At 34.0% G+C, this 19,841-nt stretch overlaps 2 protein-coding genes across 11 annotated transcripts; one reads left to right on the top strand and one right to left on the bottom strand.

Annotated features, from left to right (window-relative positions):
* Positions 1-50: 50 nt before the first annotated feature.
* On the bottom strand, positions 51-13,267 carry LOC105689099 (inactive hydroxysteroid dehydrogenase-like protein 1). Of its 9 annotated transcripts, XM_048649677.1 has the most exons (6): positions 6,490-7,354; positions 5,793-6,361; positions 5,007-5,207; positions 1,666-1,908; positions 663-1,006; positions 51-551 (listed from the first exon to the last, which is right to left on the bottom strand). In XM_048649677.1, exons 3-6 carry the CDS (start codon positions 5,164-5,166, stop codon positions 342-344), a joined length of 957 nt encoding a protein of 318 aa, XP_048505634.1. In that variant the 5' UTR covers positions 5,167-5,207; positions 5,793-6,361; positions 6,490-7,354; the 3' UTR covers positions 51-341. The 9 variants fall into 9 exon arrangements, with proteins under 9 accessions (XP_048505634.1, XP_048505636.1, XP_048505639.1 ...); XM_048649679.1 differs by lacking the exons at positions 5,793-6,361; positions 6,490-7,354 and adding an exon at positions 13,122-13,267; XM_048649682.1 differs by lacking the exons at positions 5,793-6,361; positions 6,490-7,354 and adding an exon at positions 12,965-13,081.
* Positions 8,283-18,313, top strand: LOC105689098 (carbohydrate sulfotransferase 11). Of its 2 annotated transcripts, XM_012405863.3 has the most exons (6): positions 8,283-9,845; positions 10,094-10,378; positions 10,467-10,705; positions 11,140-14,705; positions 14,829-16,732; positions 17,105-18,313. In XM_012405863.3, the coding sequence occupies exons 1-4, from the start codon at positions 9,423-9,425 to the stop codon at positions 11,303-11,305; spliced, it is 1,113 nt and encodes a 370-aa protein (XP_012261286.2). In that variant the 5' UTR covers positions 8,283-9,422; the 3' UTR covers positions 11,306-14,705; positions 14,829-16,732; positions 17,105-18,313. The 2 variants fall into 2 exon arrangements, with proteins under 2 accessions (XP_012261286.2, XP_048505627.1); XM_048649670.1 differs by having other exon boundaries at positions 11,140-16,732.
* Positions 18,314-19,841: the final 1,528 nt, after the last annotated feature.

Genomic DNA, 19,841 nt, shown 5'->3' with positions numbered 1-19,841 from the left:
ATGAATAGGATGGTGATGAGTGTGACAGGGAAAAGATAATATAACAATAATAACGATTGTGTAAAGTTTATTACCGTTGTTGTTGAGTATTTAATCCTTTTTAATTTCAGCTATTTTTTTCTTACCCTTTTTTCTGTGACCATTCGAACATCGAATAACGATAACCGGTAATCCGGAATAAAAACAGGATTCGAACATTATTTCAATTACTATTTTAAACATTGATGCGATTATAGGAAAACAACGAACAAACCGCAAATTTAATTCATTCACAAAAGAAGGGGACGGTCAATGATTTAAAAAAACAATAAGAATAACAATAATAATAATATCAACGATAATCAGGAAATAGATTTCTCCTTGAAATAATCTTCTCTGAATGTTTGGTTTAATAACTGACCGATTTTAGTCCTAATCCAGACCGGTGGTATGACTGTGAAAAATTGCTGAATTCCATGCGCCCAATAACCTGTGCTGGAATCAATTTTTCCCAATGTTGCTACAGCATTTCTAGCATAGGTTGTTGCGTCTGGTACGAAAACGCTAGAAACCTAATGGAAGAGAAAATAAATTGATCGAAAAAATAAGATTATATAAATCATTCAAAATTCATTTACTATCAATGTTCGAAAAGGACTAAAGTTGGGAGAAAAAAACATCACCTGAAGCCTATGACTGAACGCGTTCATTTTTGTGTTGACAAAAAGTGGTGCTAAATGTTGTACGGTAATACCAAATCTTGAGTATTCCGCCCTCAGAGCGTCGGAGAAACTTTTTACGTAAATCTTGGTAGCTGCGTAAACTGTCATCAGAGGTAACGGCTGTAGTTCTGAACCGGAGGATACATTTACGATAGCACCTTTTCCACGATTTTTCATCGAACCGATAACCAAACGGGTCATCAATGTCGTTGCACCGACGTTCACGTTTATTATATCCCAGAGTTCACTCTCTGGTACCTCGCCTACGTACATCGGATATTCGTATTGTTTTCCAACGTTGTTAACTGTAGAGAAACAAAAAAATTCAGGGTGTTCATTCGAATGCTTAGCATATAAAATGCTTATTGTTAGTGTAAGTATACACATTGCATAAGTGTATACTATATTTTTTTTAGTTCTAAATACCGAACAAATGTTAGATTTGTTAACCACGTCGTGCTTGATGATTTCATTGTCAGAACAGGAATCAGTCTCGCAGATTACCTAACATGGAAGAATGTTTATCTGTACATATGTATGAATAAAGAGACGCGCAACTAACGTCGTTTCGCATACATACATATATACACAATGAAATCTAATTGCAAAGTGAAAGTGAAAAAAACTTAAGCTCAGTGGATATGATTCTACATGCATAGTATATGTATATACGGTATGAAGCGCTGTTCAAGTGTCTCATTTCGTTTGACCTACAAAGATTTCAGATGAATTCAAAGATGAGATGGATATTTTCATGACGTTATGTTCATATGTCGTCCCGTTCTTTACTTGGCGGGAGACTCTACCGAGTCTCTTGATCTCATGACGTTGTGTTCATGTAAGCACGTACAGGAGATTTATATAACAACGTGTTTTCAGTTTCTTAAAAAAAATATTTTCTCTTTCTTTACATGAAATTTTTCTTGTAATTATCGATTCATCAATCAGTAAACACAACACTCACCCAAGATGGCGACTGGCAAATCTTCTAATTGTTTTTCAATATGGGCAAACACTTCCTTTCCTTTACTGAAATCAGCTACGATTATTCTTACATCAATTTTATTATTGTCGAATTCTTCCAATATTTCTTTTCTTGTTCGTTCCAGTTTTTCGATGTTACGGCTAATAAGTATCAAATTCAATCCCCTAGACGCAAGTTCCTTAGCGTAAGCTTTGCCGATACCATCGGTTGATCCGGTAACGACTAGAAAAACCAAAAAATTGAGATTAAAAAATGACAAATGAAAACACAAAAGAACAATTCAATGTTTAAAGATTTTTTGGAATGCAAAACATGAAAATATCACGGTTGGTGTCGAAATATTATTTCATCATGCAAATGACGTGAGAGAAATTTTATGACACCATGGTTTCTTGTTTGTTTGTTGGGTTTTTTTTTTCATCTTTCTCTCGACACTCCTCAAGAGGATGCCACTTATAGTTTTGTTCGCGTTTTCCATTTATTTTTATACATGCACGGTATAATTATTAAAAGTTCACGTAATGAACCTTCTCTTTTCATTTTCAATAGAATGACTAATTTTTCGAAGAATCAATCAAGAATTATTTTTCGCAATAATTCATGTTTCGTGGTTCCGGGACAAAGATCGGAGCCCTATAGATACATCAATTGGCTAACCAACTTTCACGACATTAATCGTTACCTAGTCGTTAAAATATGAATTCTATGCAGCTTCAAAACATCAGTTGAAAATTCGAAAAAAAACCAAAGTAGAACTCTTTGGCAGAATGTACAATCTTTGGCATGCGAATTAGGAATTAGAATGAAGGGAGTGAAAATAATGAAACATTAAGAAGGAAATGCTATAATATAATGTTTGTATTAACTAATTGTAGGTTGCGATTTATTCAGCTATTTATTTATCGTCCGATTAATTTTGATTCTCCTAATTGTTAGCATGCAGAACGTTTGATTTTTTTTTTACAATATTTCGTAATAGGAGTCGTTTTTTTTTTCTATTTTTTTTTCATGTCTGCGGCAACTTCATCTATTGCAATTACCTAATGCTGTAGCAATACATCAAATATCTATGCATACTTACTATTGCCTTATAAGTTTGCCCATTATATTGCAATGAGGTCTCCGTTTCTCGCACGACCTTTGCTAACTTCATATATACCTATAGATAATTTTGTAAGCAACGTAATTCGCATTATACTAGTCATAGAAATATTTCACGTCTTTACATAGATATATATGTACAAGGTACTAGAAAATATGCCAGACGTCGCCTTTACTATATAGTAGTACGAATTACGTTTGACAAATCATCTTAATTCTGCTACACGAAAAGTAAATTATCAAAGTTATCGTTTTAATTACAATCGGCTATTTGATCGTAATACAGTTTTTTCTTTCGAATTCGTTTACCAATTATCTACGTCTACAAAGTTATGAAAAAAAAAAAACTAAAATAAAAAAACCGCTTCCAAAACTCTGCAACGATGTCGAGTAATTATTTCTGATCGATCACGAATATATTGACATTCATGAATTAGATAGGTACTTTTTAAATAGATAATTCGCGATAGTAACTTTCCCATCTTATGGTCACGTAATGCAATCTTTGCATGTAGAGAAACTATACGACAGATTATAAAATTACACGTGTGTACGGATATATATGTATACTCATAGGTACAATATAGTAGCGGATATAAGCTCTAAAAATTCAATGCCAATAGAGCACACATGTATTTCATTTGACAGCGATTATACAAAAATTAATTGAAAGGGGATTCGTTTTAATTTTGGAGTATGAATGGGAATTTTGTTTCTTCGTTTTTAGTAAATTCAAAGTTGACAGGCAATCCGACTAATACACTTACAATAGAAATGTTGCAGCGCAGCAACGCTCTTATCTGGTGTGGAACACGTAAAATATAAATAAATATCACTGGCATAATATTCTATGTTTTATAACTTTTTTTTTCAATTTTATTAATTATATTTTACGACCACGTTGCACCAGTCTTCCTTGTGGGTAAGCCGGTTTCATCGTCTGCACGATCCGACGCTGCAGATTACTATATGGGATACTGCGAGATATAATACCAGTGATATAATTCATTTTACATACATATTATGAATGAAATCGCAAAACTCACCGCAATTTTAACCCTCGAGCAAAATAGATTCCACTTCTGCATTATGCGGTTACGAAGAAGATGTTATTTGAAAATCTCGAGATCAAAAGAAGAAAAAAAATAAAAATGAGTCAACAAAATAAGAAAATTAAGAAACCGCAGTAACTGCACACCGAATTGCTGCTAAAAATTCTCCTTTTTCATATGTGCTGATACATGACAAAAATAACGATAAAATGTGCAGTTTGTACATGTAGGTATATTGTATATAGCATCGCAAAATTTCTCATGTATAATAATGCCGTTACCGCCCACAATGAGATTGCGTAAAAATTGAAGTTGAAGAGAAAAAGAAGACCGCTGAGATAAACGAGAAGAAATTCGGAGAGAGAGAGAGAGTAACCATAATCTGAAGATATACATATGCCATAAACCGCGTTTAATACTTATTTATGTCTGAATACTCGTATGAAATTGACAGGGGAAAGTTATACATACACGCGTGTACATGTAGATATCAAACGAATGTACGTATAACGGCTCTGGTGTGCATGATAAAGTGTATTGTAAACTTTGCCATGACATTGAAATGATAATAATTGTTATTAACAATGAACTTTTGTTCATGGATACGTATAAAAATGTATAATATTCTATTTTATTCATCCCCATACATACATGAAACGACACAAGAACCCATTATGATACTTCGGTGCGACAACTTTTTTTTAAATTGTCCAAAACCTGAATTGAAAAGACAACGAAAAATTTATTTTCTACGTACGTACGTATACGTACGTATACATATTTGGGCTTTCGTTTTTTTATGTAGTTATTTATTTATTTTTTTTATTTTTCGCAAACTTTTTTTCATTACCGCCAATGGGCTATAAATTAATTCGAATATGTAAGGGACTTTCACTTTCTAACGGTATGAATGTATGTATACACTTGTGGCATACATGAACCCAATAAAAATCAAGGCTATCTGTGCAATTATTGTAACCTATTGCCAATAGTTTTGCTCACATTATGCAGTTTTCCGCTTATTTTTTTCTCTGTCCCGTGTATTATTATCGCAGATAAGGATGACAAATTCGGATGAAAGAAAAAAAAATACAAAACAAAAAAAGGGAGTTGAAGAAGAAAAAATAACGCTCCTGATCGCTGCCAAAAAAAGTTGTTCAAACTCACCTGCCCATTTTCCAAACTTTGATCGTAGATCAACTTGAGATGAATCGAAGACCATCCGGAAAACTCCCCACATCGATCGAGATACCCTCAAAATTGGCTGCACCAAAATCCAGACTGCGAATATCGCTGCCAACAACCAAAGGCTGAGGTACAGCAGCATTTTTTAATTTTTTATTCGTCTGGCACCCACCGTTATCAAAACTGGAAATCCGAAAACGAGAAACGAAAAACAACAATTAATAATGACAGTGTCCGTTCAATAGTTTCAAAGGTCTGTTCTTTCATTTGGTGATTATTCTTCAATTACAAATACATTATCGATTATTTTTTTTTTTTTTCTAATTTTTTTTAAATGAAATTAAAATTATGTATAAAAATCAGCTTGTTTGAGATTGTGGATTAATTATCACTAATTGTAATTATCATAACACCCTAAAATTCCTGGATTTTTTTATCATTCATTTTGTTTTTTACTGTTAATCAAATTGTGTCAATTTTTTATTTCATCGGTCAGAGTCGAATGATTTTCATTTACCTAATAATTCTTCGACTCGCTGTCAGTTTTGCCGAATTCTTTATTTTTTTTTTTTGCCGTCACAAAATTTTTGACGAATATTTTTCGAAGGCATGTTGTGCATAAGTCTAATCCAATTTTGATATTATAATTAACAAATTAACCTTCCTTTTAATTTGAAAAGTGTTAGGATGAGATTTTTACTTAACACACCACACAGTCCAGAGATTTGCCATGCATTTGATAGAAAAATATATCTATGGAGTACCTACATTTTAATAAGATACCAGCCTTGCAATTCTCGAAAATTAACACCTGACGATTATCACTCTTTTTTTATGCATCAGTTATTATTACACATTTAAAAAAATAATTAAAAAAAAAAATCAATTTTATAACAAGGGAGATCGCTGGAAGAATCACGTACAAAATATTATTTACTAATGAATTCAACGAAGAATTAAAAACGCTGCATAGGGCAAAAAGATATATCCGATATATGATAATTTTTAATATATATACATATATAAGTAATTATCATACGATGTATGTCAATTGGAACGGTTAAACGTGGTTCATTCGAACGATGATTAAACTATTTGCTTTTTTTTGTTGTTGTTGATATGGTTTCTTTTGGTCGAATTTTTTTTGCCTTTTTTCTCTTCGTGTCCTTTCTTTAAACCGAGTTCAACGCGACAGACAGCTCCGCACCTATAGGTGGTTGGTTCTTTACTCGCAAAGGTAAGGCAGTAGTATGTTTGCTGTGCTAAACTCTTGCAGCAACGTTAACTTGCGCCTCCATCCTCCAACACTTTCTCTGCTCGCCTTGTTTATTCTCTCACTGTACAAGTTGAAATAAAAAAAGACGAGACAAAACGAAAATGTATATATATATATATATATATATATATATATATATATGGATATTGTATACATATATTATCCACAAATGTATGCGTACATACGTACCACACTTATTGAAAATATGTATGTGATGTAAAACCCATCTCCCTGTCTCCTATGCCGTACTTCTTGGAAATAGAAATTACAGTATCTTCCATTCTTTCTGCAGATCTAATATTTGCAGACTAGCGCCCCAAACACATTGCCGATAATGATTACGACGAGATTATCAATTACCGTAACGATGGCGACGATGACGGTGGTAGTATTTTAAACGAGGTAAGAAAGAATATTGGTACAGAATGGTCCATAATACTGAGGAGTGAACGAAAAAAGATGAAAACATTCATCGATCCCTCATCGTATGATCAAAAGTTAATTGATTCGAGCAAAAATTATAAGAAAAATTATTTAATCTATAACGTAAAGTAAGCTTCGTTCCAAAGTCTCCGTGCGATTTGTATGTATTTTTTATTTTATTTAATTTATTTGATTAATCAATTTTGTTTTTGCATTTTGTCTCATTTCTCTTGAAAGCTGCACCTCTCTCGTGTTTTCCGTGTGCAATAGTTATGTGAAAAGTTCATTCGTTATAATATACGGTGTCACCGGACGCGCGGTTCGTACGTATTGTATTATACATACACGGCTGACTTATTGGTAGCATCGTGGGATACTAAAGGAAATAAAAAAAAAAAAAAAAAAAAAAAAAGAAAAGAAAAGAAGCAAATCTAACAGGTACGCACATCAGCCTGCATGATATCCATATCACGTTCATATATAATGTGGTATAAGTTAGGCCTACATTTTACGTATATACGTAATCATTTACATATACGTTAATACGTACATATGTATGTGCGTCACGTATATAGATGAATATAAAATCTAAATAAATGCTTACACATCATTGCTGTTATTATTATTATAGTTAAATAGGAGGAAAGTAGATAAAAAAATAAAAAAGCGACCATATATCTAGATCAACTCAACTTCACCCGGTATGAATGATAAACTCACCTGTATTCTTTTTTTCGAATTGAAACTCACATACACGCACATATCCGTAGATAGTTGAAGGTGGTTTTTTTTTTTCAAGATTACTCGGAAAACTTTCTTATCAGCCGTTTATTACACTTAGGTATATACTCATAGGAATGTACTATGTGCTGCACCGAATAATTCACGTCATCGATGATAAATTATCACGGGGTTTAATTTCTCCTGTATTTACTATACATCGAAAATGAATGCACGTATGTATACACTGTTATCAACATTTTTTTTTTTTCATCTTTACCTGTTCCTTATAGGTTTCTTATTTATTTCGGAATCGTATTGACACAATTATTCTTGATTACACGAGCTCTGTGGTGTATATTTTAATTCTGCCGCCGGTAAAACTGGAATGACTGAAACCGAACTGCAGCAATTATTCTAGTCTGGTCTACAGTTCAACTGGAATTGACTTTTGCAGTGTAGGGTATATACATATATTTCAATGAGTTTGCCCATGCCGCGATTTGACAATCAGCTGTTTGTTGCGACACATGAAACTATAGTATATGTGTAATACAATTCATACAAAACTAAAGTGAGTGTGTTGAATAAAATAACGATAAATCGTATTGGTACTTCATGTATATTTATATATATATATATTATTATGTACCTACAGTAATGCGTAAAAGTTTAATGACTTATTTTGAATTCAGGAAACGATGAACTGCAGAGACATTTACGACTCCACAGCAACGGTTTGACTAAACTGAGGGAATCGTCAACGACGAACGATATTAATACGTACGTCACATTTCTATCAATATGTATAAACATGTATATATTTATATGAAGAGATGAAAAGTAGAAGCAGACAAATTTTTAAATATAATTTTTTTGTTCCGACGTATGAACATACATCATAAAGTTTGTTTTCATTTTGGAATTCTCGTTACATATTCATGGGCATCCAATATCCGTAGTTTTTATCTGAAACATCTATAATCAGCGTGTATTTTAAGTCCACTTCTAGACGTTTGGTTTTTTTATCGAACGTGTGTAATTGAGATAACCACCCGTTTTTTTTTTTCCTGACCCTCAGCGTCACCCAACATCATATCTCTATGCCCGGCATTCATCTCTCCATTCGAACGAGTTTCAAAATTGTGTAGCTTTGAAAACTAGTGGCAGGGAGGGGGGCGATTTGAGAGGCACCTGCTTAAAGCGGTGGCGTCTGAAAGCTTCGGTATTCAGCGATTCCACCGATTTAACTTTCAAGGCTTCCAGGTTCTTCCAGCAGCAGCACCGGCAGTTGAGACGACATTTCTAACCAGCAGCTGCCTCCATGGCGGGTCATTTTGTTCGACGCGATAGGCAACTGTCGGCGATACACATGCGCGATTTTTGATTTTCAATAGGGGGAAAAAAAAAAATCTGATAAAATATATGAAATATATCATGTACTACGGATAACATGCGCGCGTCTGGGTAGAACAATGTAAATCCCAACGATGTAAGGAGGAAAAAGAATAGAAAGTCATTTGCACACGTGCATGGACGAAGATGATGTTTTTTTTATTTGTTTTTCGTCTCCTCATTTTCTTAATCTTGACGCAGGTCTGCCGATGAGAAAGCAAAAAGTTACAGCGGTTCACATTCCGATGGTAGAGAAACGAATTTCCGCGTTAATTTCATTGTCGTTGGCATTTGAAAGATGAAAAATGCGAATACTGGTTGACGAAGAGAAGACGAACGGTTTTCGTAAGACTCGTGTCTCAATATAACATTCCATGGAATTACGTACACGTTTGTCCTAGATTTTAGCAAGTACCGTCGCATGGCTGGACGGCCGACCGCATGGGTCTCTGGCTGGCTCGCTCCATAAAACTATACAACACGTCATTTGAGTCAGTATAATATGAAATCTCATCGTGAACCGATGGAATCTGTAGTTGAACGTATGCGCCAGTCATCGAATTGAATCGTGCAACTCGTTTATTATGATAATCAATAATATAACAGATGTAGTTCGTTTTGTGTGCTTTAATATATTGTGTTCAGTTGTCATCCTCGTTGTTCTAGTAAATTTGAACCCGAATATTAGCGTTTTGTGTTTGTCCGTCGGAGAGGAGGAGATCAGACCTTCATTTATGGCGATTGGTGGTAATGAGCAGAGAACGGAACGCCGAGAGATACAATTTAAAAATTATTCCACTCGGTACTCGATTCTCGGACCGAACGCTCTTGCGAGATCGGCTTTCTTGGAGAGGCAGGAAAGATTGCAGAAAAATTGTGACGCAATTTATCAAATCAATGAAAACAACGGACACAAAAACTATGCTCACGTTTCTATCGAACCTGATATGTTTCGTCACTTCATCGTCGACGATCAGCACAAATTATTGTACTGCTACGTCCCAAAAGTATATCACTGTATATCTATTCATTTGTCATTCAATTGATTCGGACCTTATAGGAATTTTCGAACACTTCCAATCGCACTGTAGCGATGGAATTCATTGATAAGATTCAGAAATTTTTTATCAAAAAATATGGATACCAATGTCAAATACATTGCAGCACCTCGAAAGTCTGGAATATCAGATTTGCATGAATACAAAATTTAAATAGACAACTCAGACAAACGAAGTGAACGATGAATTGTTTTCAGGTCGCTTGTACGAATTGGAAGCGAGTATTGATGACTGCGATGGGTAAATGGAAAGGCGAGGACCCTTTGGAGATCCCAGCAACTTTGGCACATTCCGCAACGGTTTTCAGAAGGTTATCAAATCTTGGAGTGGACGAGATATTCGATAAATTATCATCGTATGATAGATTGATCGTCGTGCGTCACCCTTTCGAACGTTTGCTCTCGGCTTACCGTAACAAACTTGAGGCAAAACACAACAGTTCGATGTATTTCCAGGAAAGATTTGGTAAAAAAATAATAAAAGTGAGGATCTTGAGATTCTGTAAAATCGAAGTAGCGAAATTCCCATATGAACAAACTAAAAATTATACACAGGTGTGTTCAATTTCAGAAATATCGTGAAAACGCGACGCAAGAAGCTCTTGAAAAAGGTGATGATGTAACGTTTAGTGAATTCGTGGACTTTGTTACCGATGGTGAAGGAGAGAATGGAACTAGAAACGAACATTGGAGACCGATAACGGAACTCTGTCATCCTTGTGTTGCTAATTACAACATGATCAGTAAATATGAAAGTCTCGTCGAAGACGCAACAGAGGTTTTAGAAAGAATTGGCGTCCCCTGGGTCAGGTTAGCGATGCTCTTTTATTTTCTTCGTTTCACCTTTCACCGTTTGACGAAGCGAACCGTGCGTCTAATGAATTGACTACGGAATTGACGTTGAACATCATGTATAAAAAAAATTCAAATCAGAAAAAGAGTAACCACTAAACGTAGTTGATCGCTAAAACGTCCAGATATTATAATACTTTTTTTATAATTACTACGCCGTAAATATTTTAAGTTATTCAAATTCGTCTCATTAAGCCGTGATCAGATAAAAATTCTATATCATATAAATCGTAGTTCAGATAAAATCAAGGAACCGCGTCCTTGAACTTTAGTATAGTGTAAACCAGTTTTCATCGGTAATCACAAGAAACCTTCAAATAATTTACTCTTAAGTACGATCACCAACAACATGGCATAACAACTATTTCTTTCTATTTTCCAATAATCTTCAGGTTTCCAAGCGGTCCACAAAGTACGCAACCAACATCCAAGAGGCTAACAAGATATTACTCGACTCTGAGTTTTAAACAGCTCCAAAAACTTGCAAATCTTTACCGACTAGACTTCAAAATATTCGATTACTCACTCGAAGAGATACTCGGATTTTCTATAGCGTAACCATCGCCGAGTCTAGCTTTACCAATTATCACTCATAATTCTTCTCAGATAAATTGACTACATTTTTCATAATACGCATAAACTCATTATGCGACGTGTACTTGTGCCACTTCTTACACGAGGTGACCACGAAAAAGCAAAATAGAACGATCAGGGAACAATTATACTTATTTTATAATTACTTGAATTTATAGCAACGCGTGTACATTCGAAAAAAAAAATTGTATAATATTTCTTATGCTGTGCATAATTCTCTACAACGAACATTAAGTATATGTATAAATTTACTCGTGTGAAAGATAAGCGTTGAGCGCTTTCGTTTCCGGTATGTAGACGTGGCGTTGACTCGCTGCTGCGAATCGTGATAAGGAAAATATGTGCAAAGTTCGTAAAAATGACCATGACAGTTATGACAAAATTAATTCACTCGCGCTTTTAGCATACGCATGAAATTCAATAGATTTGTAAAAATATAATTAAAACGATAAAAAAGAAAGATAAACCAAATAAGTAGGCAACCAACCGGCTAGTGAATGGATTTTGGGGGCTCCTGGAACAGAAATCCATACGTAATGTGCTCCACGAGTCGCAATTAGATTTCTAAGACAGTCATCTATAGATATAGTGTAAAAATTTTTGTAGAAAGTTCTTTAACGTGTCGTATCGAAAAAGAAATCGCGAACGTTTCATGCCATTAATTATTTTTTGTTCTCGTATATAATCTTCGGGGTCAATACTGTGATTTCGAATTGTATGTATGCGCAATGTACCTACATTATAAATTATATTTATAATCCTTTGTAGATAAGTATGTTATTAATAATACTCTCAAGTGAAGAACTGCAGTTCCCCTTGAGTTGCGCAAGGTATACCAGTTAGTACCTAGTACGTTTAACTTTTTTTTTTTCATTGTGTCCTCAGTTTGTATATTTATTGTACATAATTTCCTCCCGTGAATAGAGAGAGTCCATGTCTTTATGTAAACGGAGCTACTTATACACTCACAACTGCGATATCTGAGGACGATTGTTTTACGGATAAGACGATCGTTGTCGTGCCGTGTGATTTTCTCAATTAATTATTCAAAAATTGTCGGTAAATTTCGGGTTTGAAATATTGAGACACGACGAGGTCGCCAATTTTCACACAAAAGATTTTGGAGAAAAAATAGTATAATGTAAAATATACGCATCGCGGATACGAAATATAACCATCGTTACATACCTATATCCACATATACCGAACATACATAATATTCTATTTTTGAAATTATAACGACCACTACCGCCACCGCGATCTGAATATTTGCCAATAATAATTTGACCGATGATACTCCGAATTACGTGAACTAACCATCGTACATACGGGTTTATTAAATTTTTGAGACGTGGTGGCTCAAATTTTGAGCAACAAACAAAAAACCGAACAAACTACAAAACCAAAGTGCAATAATGACAGCAAAGATTATTCCTATGTAAGTGCAAAGTTTTTTTAAAACGATAGCCATACCATGACAATAATTTCAATCAAACGAGTTCATTCTATTGATTATTTAGATAAGAAAATTGAAGAAATCAAAATAAACTGTAACTATTGTCAATAAATTATAATAAAGACATAATATCTCGCATAATATACATTAAAAAATTCAAAACTCACAAATGGTTGGACCGAAAATTTGAAAGAAATCACAAAAGTGTTTTGAACCAAGAGCTATCATTAAGAAAATTACTGGAAAAATCGAGGATGGGTGACGTTTTTTCGTTCTTCGAAATGACGTGGAATTCCCCACATATATGCATTATACTCTACATACCTCACTGCGCGACTAATGGACGAGGTATTTGTAGTATCAAAGCGTATCACAAGGTTTCAAACATAGAAGTTTTTTTGTAATCTTATCTGGATTAAAACATTTCCAACAAAGTAGATCAGTCACGTATCGACAAAACTCAAAACGACCGTCACCTACACTGACGATGAAAAGGAAATACGATACGATACGATCAGATACAACAATCGCGAATTCATTTCGGCTTTGAAACATTCAGGAAAATAATTTAAATGAATGTTCAGTCAATCCCCTCCAGCCCACGACATGCTTCGCGTATAGTCAAAGCATTTATAATACATACTATAATATATGTATATCACCCTGTGGCTGGGTTTTATTGACCGTGAAAATAATATCGGAATACTACCGAAATACATAATTATGTACCGATCATCTGATATATGTATGCAAAAAGTATATGCATTTCTGCGAAAGTTTCCTCCCACGATTTCGATTACTCTACAGATTCACTTATTATTATTTTTTCAATAGGTGAAGCTTTAATCAATTGAAACAAAATCGTCACCTAAATTCTGCTATTTTCTTCTGTAATTATGATCAAAAAATTCATAAATTAAAATCCAAATTGTTACAGTCAGCTGAGAATGATGTCCTAATATTTAACAAAAAATGTATGTAAATACCTAGGTACATACCCAAGTATACCTATTTTTATCGGATCGACATATGCTGCAGTAAAATTGGAATCGAGAGAAAAGAAACGACGTAATGACACCGAGACGTATGAATAGTTTTTTTTTTTTTTTTTGTAATTTTTTTTTTCGTAGTAATTTTGTTCGGTGGGTGCGTCCATCCGTTCGTTCATCTATTCGTTTCTCACATCTATCTTCTTCTGTGTCTTTTTTTTTTCTCGTCTTCTCCTCATATTTTAAAAAGGGCGGCACTCAAATATTTGGTACAACCATGTACAATTAACAGACGTTGGAGTATTATAAAAAAAAGTACGACAATTATACAAAATTTGTTTCAATTTCTCGTTTGTTACCCCATAAACAAGTCTCTTTCATTCATAAGTAATTATCTCGTTATAGAGATTATTCATTCTGGTCCGTCGATTATTTCGATTTTTCTTTTTTCGTTCCCTCTCCTATATTGTTTGCGAATTCTTGAACATTTTTCACAAAGTGGAAAAAATATATGGTATGTCTTCCCTATATACACACATACGCGTATGATATATTCTTGGCAGGATATGCTAAATACAAATGTATATTTATTTATAAACATTTAACGAGTAGAGTTTTATAAAAGTATATTGTTAGAATTTATAGGGGAGCTGGAAATAAAATAGTCGACGATCTTCGCCGTGAAATTTTTCAGCTCATTTATATGATTGTAAGTAGAGTCACATTATAAAATGATAGAACATCTGTACACATATATCATTGCTAATAATTTGGAAAAATAATTTGTGATCACACGAAAGAGAAATGTATACCAAAGAAGGAAGTAAGTGTGTGAAAAATGTTGAAAACAAATTAGCAGTAAAAATTGAGATCGCAAAGTCGAGTCATCGGTTGTTTTTGGGGTAACGTACACACATAGGTATGTATACATCTGTTTGTCATGCAGGATATGTATAAGTATATGATATCTATGTATTCATATCTTATGTGTACGTATATTATACAAGCATCTCGCGTATATTTTTACAACGATCATTTTCAGCACATGTAAAAACAAACGAAGATCGCTGCAGATCCCCTGGAAAAAAGGTATCCAAATTTATCTCCGAGGTATAGAGTGAACCGCGAAGTGAAACGTGAGAGAAAAATTGAACAAAAAACAAATAATGAAACCAAATGAAATAACGCGCCCCTGATGGCACGGATAGAAAAGGACAAAGAAGTGTTCGGAAAAAAAAATTCGAAAATCGAAAATACGTAGATACGTATGTAAAGAGAGTGTTACAATTTGGATGAATATTATTCGTGTGTATCACTAAAAACACGTGTCGCCAATAACCGCGAAGTTTTCGACAAATCATCGTATATGCCGTCAAATCTGTACAGCTATCACAAAGCAAAAAGAATTCGGGCGGCTCATTCAGCTCATCATAAATTCTCGATTTTAGACCAAGGCGGACTATTATTACTTTTCGGCTCGCCGGAAAAAAGACAAATTCTTTTGAATTTCCAGATTCCTAATCAACCAGCGAATTTTCATTCATTTGACTCGCATGCGACGTTTTGTTCAAAATAAGCAAATAAATTAAACGAACTTGTAATTTTTTTCTCTATTTTAAATTTAAAATATATCTAGGTACTCGCTGGTTAAAATAATTTCCTATTGGTAAATATCAGAGTAATGCATAGTTGTGTAACAAATTGATGTACATAATTATACCGTGTATGGTATTCAGAGTGGGGCATTTAAAGTGTTACACCTGTATCTCTCGTCAGCCAGTCGTTTTTTCTAAGGGCAAAGGTAACAGCAATGCTCATTTCTCATTTGGTGGATAGGTTCAATGTTATTTAAAGGTCAACGTTGTTTTTTCAAATGGAATGACATTTTTTTTTTCTCCAAAATCTGAAAAAGGGTCAAATTGTGCACCAAAAAGTATGCACCCTTATGTGGTCTAAAGTCGATGTGTACCGAGGTAGAACCAAGTACCCATCAACTTCAGGCCATATCTCTGTGAATACTTTTTCGTGCAGAATTGGACCCTCGCTCAGATTTTGGAGAAAAAAATCTGTCATTCCATTTGAAAAACCGACACTGACCTTCGAATAACATTGAATGGATCCGCCAAATGAAAATAAGCAATGCTGTTACATTTCCCCTTTGAAGCCAAATATCATTCGAATAAACAATATTTTCGAAAAACGTCTAGCCGGCGATATATTCGGGTGTATCGCTTCAAATGCCTCGCCTCGTATATCCGTACGATACATTATGGGGTGCGATATGGGTTAACCCAGCGGATGTGCAATTTCTGTACATTTATATGTACGGTGATAATAATAATGATTATGATATTTTGGAGAGAAGCTTTCGGAAGGGAAGGAGAAGTGACGTCATTCACGCATCATTGCAGGTAGTGGGGATCCAGTTCCTGTAGGAGCTGTCGAGTCGAATATTCGTAGCTTTTCAAGTCCGTCCAAGCAATCGGCTGTTAGTTCCGTTTGAACTCCGCATCAAGCTGCGAGCAAACTTCAGAAAAGAAACAAAAAGAAATACTGTCGTTTTTTTCTTTCTTTTATCTTTATTTCCAAAATCTCAACCTCCTCAATACAGTACCTGTATATATATATCCTAATTGCGTACGGCGATATTATCATCAGGACCCTTGACTGCTGCAACTCGAAAAATCGAATAAAATATTATCAAATAATAATCACACGAAAAATACGGAAGCAATCGAACGATTTCTCGAATCCTCGAAGAATAAACCACCCCTTTATCCCCGCTTCAAAGAAAAAAAAACATCATTAGACAAAATGCCGCCAGTTTCAGAAACCAGCAATATTCTTACGACGTATTTGATCCTCATACTTTTACTCATCTCGTTATGGATTCTCTACGCAGGCGTTTTCTAGGATGATGTAGACATTCCTACACGGATGTAATTGGTGAGTTTTATTCTGTTTTTCCATTTATGTTTCTCAATTGTTCTTTTTTGATCGATTTTGATTTTACCTTGACGAGAAAAAATCGAAATTCGCATCTCTAAGAGCTATATAAAAAAAAAATTTTGTAATAGGATTTGAATGCAACGGACGAATGAACAGAAAATTATTGATGGTATATAGTTTAATTCACGAAGGAGCTCTTGAACTGTTTATTTTTTCTACCCTTAAGTTTTTCACGTAACCCGAGATTTTCTTGCTCTTTTCTTTTTTTTTCGTAGGTGTATGCAAACTATTACTTTGACATTTGTGCTGCTTTGAGTTGTAATTCCATTCTCTGTATTGTAAAAAATGATTTTTCTTTTTTCTCTGTAGGGTTGAGAATTCAAGCATGGCGGGCCAACGACATTTCAGGGAGGCTATTGGCCAACTAAAACATCGCCAGCGTCACCGCTACCATCCGCAACATCACTAACATCATCGTTATATTATATCATAATATTCTAGACGATGATTGATTTATTACATCATTATTATTGTTATCATTATTATTATCATTACAATCATAAACGTCTCATTGTTAACGTTATTATTTAATTATATTCTCATTGCAATCTTCATACACATATTGAAATTATGTAATTATAAAAACGGAATGAAAAAATTGGTAAAATATTGTCCGCAGCTACAATTTATACTTTTAAGTATGTGCACTTCAAAATGTATGATACTGAACACATATATATGTAAATATATACATAATCATATTTATATGTAAATATGTAGGTATATATATATATAATATTGACCCGAAACTAAAAATATGACTCAAGTATGTTGAGCCCTGGGGTTTTATTTTTATATGTATTACGTAGGTATACCTATTGCCTATATGTACAATGTGTTGTCTATGTATATCCTATGTATGTATCGTATATACTTACCTATTTGTATGGCCCATATCACCCCCGTACCTATACCTATATCTATATCATTCATCTCATAAATGATCAATTTTATTTATTTAATTATTTAACAAAAAAAATTTTCAATTACCGATATCTTCATATAAAAGTTGGATAAGAAGAAATGAAGACCAAAGAAGTAAAAGAAGAAGAAAAAAAATACGAAAGAATGTTATTCGAATGTTTTTTTTTTTTAATTTATTTAAGGAGAATTAGCAGTTTTCAAAAATATTATTGTATTCTGTTCTTCAGTTTTGAGTCATTTTTTTTTTTAACTCAATTTCCGTACTTTCAATTCACGCATACACATACGTATAGTGCGCGGTTAGATTTCGTTCGATGATTGCTCATTTTGCGGTTCTCCAGCTGGTGGCCTTCTTTCGGGCGAGAATATCTCCTGTACATATAATTTTAGGTGTATAAGTATATTAGGATAGCTATATGTAGATTGTGCTCCCAATATTTCAGCCGAAAATAGACCCTGTTTACGACTCCGGGTTGATCACTGTCATTATACATACACATATATATGACTATGTGATCCGGAGTGATCTTAGAGTATTTTTGGAGATTTTGATGCCGAAAATAAAGGAGATATGTTACTCATGTTATTATATTATATACGCTTTATGTAAACTAAAATATAATTTTGGGGATGTTGTCGTTAGCTATTCTCAATCGACTGAACTATAATATACCCCCCTAAAGGGTGCCTACGGTGCAAAGAAGTTCGCCAAGTGCATTAAAATTTGTTCAGTATAACTACTATATGAATATCTTTGATGAAAAACAATCTTCATCAACAATAGGAAGAAAAAGATTGAGATCAATTAATGTGCCAAGTGAGCATTAATTGGAGTACTGAAGACTGGAATAAACATAGAACAAACCAAATTACCAATGGACGAGATAAAAATATGGAGAAAAAAATCAGTGAACACGAATCGAAAGCCTTGAAGTAGGAACTACCATTCGAACTGAAGCGCACGTAATGTACGCACGTTGTAAAATGAATACTACGTTATATTTTCGTTCGAAATATCCACGTATGGAACAAACTAACAATTACTTCCCAGTTCGTTCATCTCCATCAGAAAGACTCGGGAAAAATGGAAGCAATGAATAAAATGAAATTAGAAATACAATTGAGGTATATACATATGTGCACGTGGTCTTTAGCGAGCTAACGTTATTTTGCCGTATAAGAATTCTGAATATTTTCCTTAAAAAGTCCACCAAGGACCACGCAGTACAATTTTTTCAATTCATTCTATTTACTTATATTTTTTTTTTTTTAATTTTTGGAATTCTTGAAATTTTATATCTCTTCCAATTGGTATTATAATTTAGTTTGTTGCATGTTTTTTCCAGTCTTCTTTATGGTACTCCTATATCACTGGAATGTGTTACGGGTACATTTTAGTGACTCCTATGCATGAGGCAGAGTTACCTACATGTACTTTTGCCTTTGGTAAAAATAAAATGTGATGCGCGCCTTCTGTAACCATTCGTATTGGCAGAGGTTTGGGAATTGGACAATCATCGACGATGATGGTAAAAACATAAAAACTTAAAGAGATGAACATCGTGAAACGAACCTTTTCTGCACAATCAATATTTGAGATCTTCATATCTTACCTCCCCGACCACCGATTTAACTGGAATTGAACTCGAATAAAAGCTCATACTCATTTATATCAGAAAAGTGATTTAATAATGTAATATTAATAATATGGGAGCTATTTCATAAAACGCAAATCCTCAGTCCGACTAGGAGCTCCCGTCGCAGTGAATATACTCTTTTGAATGTACTTTTACAAGTATTCATTAGATTGTAGATTTATCAAGATATCCGAATTTATTGACATATGCATCGCATCAGGAATTTCAATTGCGTCGTTACGTATCATTATCAAGTCACTGAAAACGATTTTTTCGTTTCTTCGAGAACAAAGATGGCGGCCCTTATATCCATGATGATTCATGGGTACTTTGACTGCTCCGCAAAAGCGAACCATACAATTTTTCCATATCTGTGAAGACTTTTCAGAATAAATAACTCAAATACTTGTCGACTTTTTGTCGAAATCATTTCTCGTTTTCCAAAAGTTTCATTTAAATCGAAAGTGTTGTCATGTCGACGCAAT

The sequence above is a fragment of the Athalia rosae genome, chromosome 2 (genome assembly GCF_917208135.1).
Source record: "Athalia rosae chromosome 2, iyAthRosa1.1, whole genome shotgun sequence".
In the NCBI taxonomy this organism is placed as follows: domain Eukaryota; kingdom Metazoa; phylum Arthropoda; class Insecta; order Hymenoptera; family Athaliidae; genus Athalia; species Athalia rosae.
The sequence above is the reverse complement of the archived record's forward strand: the minus strand, read 5'-3'. Positions and strand labels throughout refer to the sequence as shown.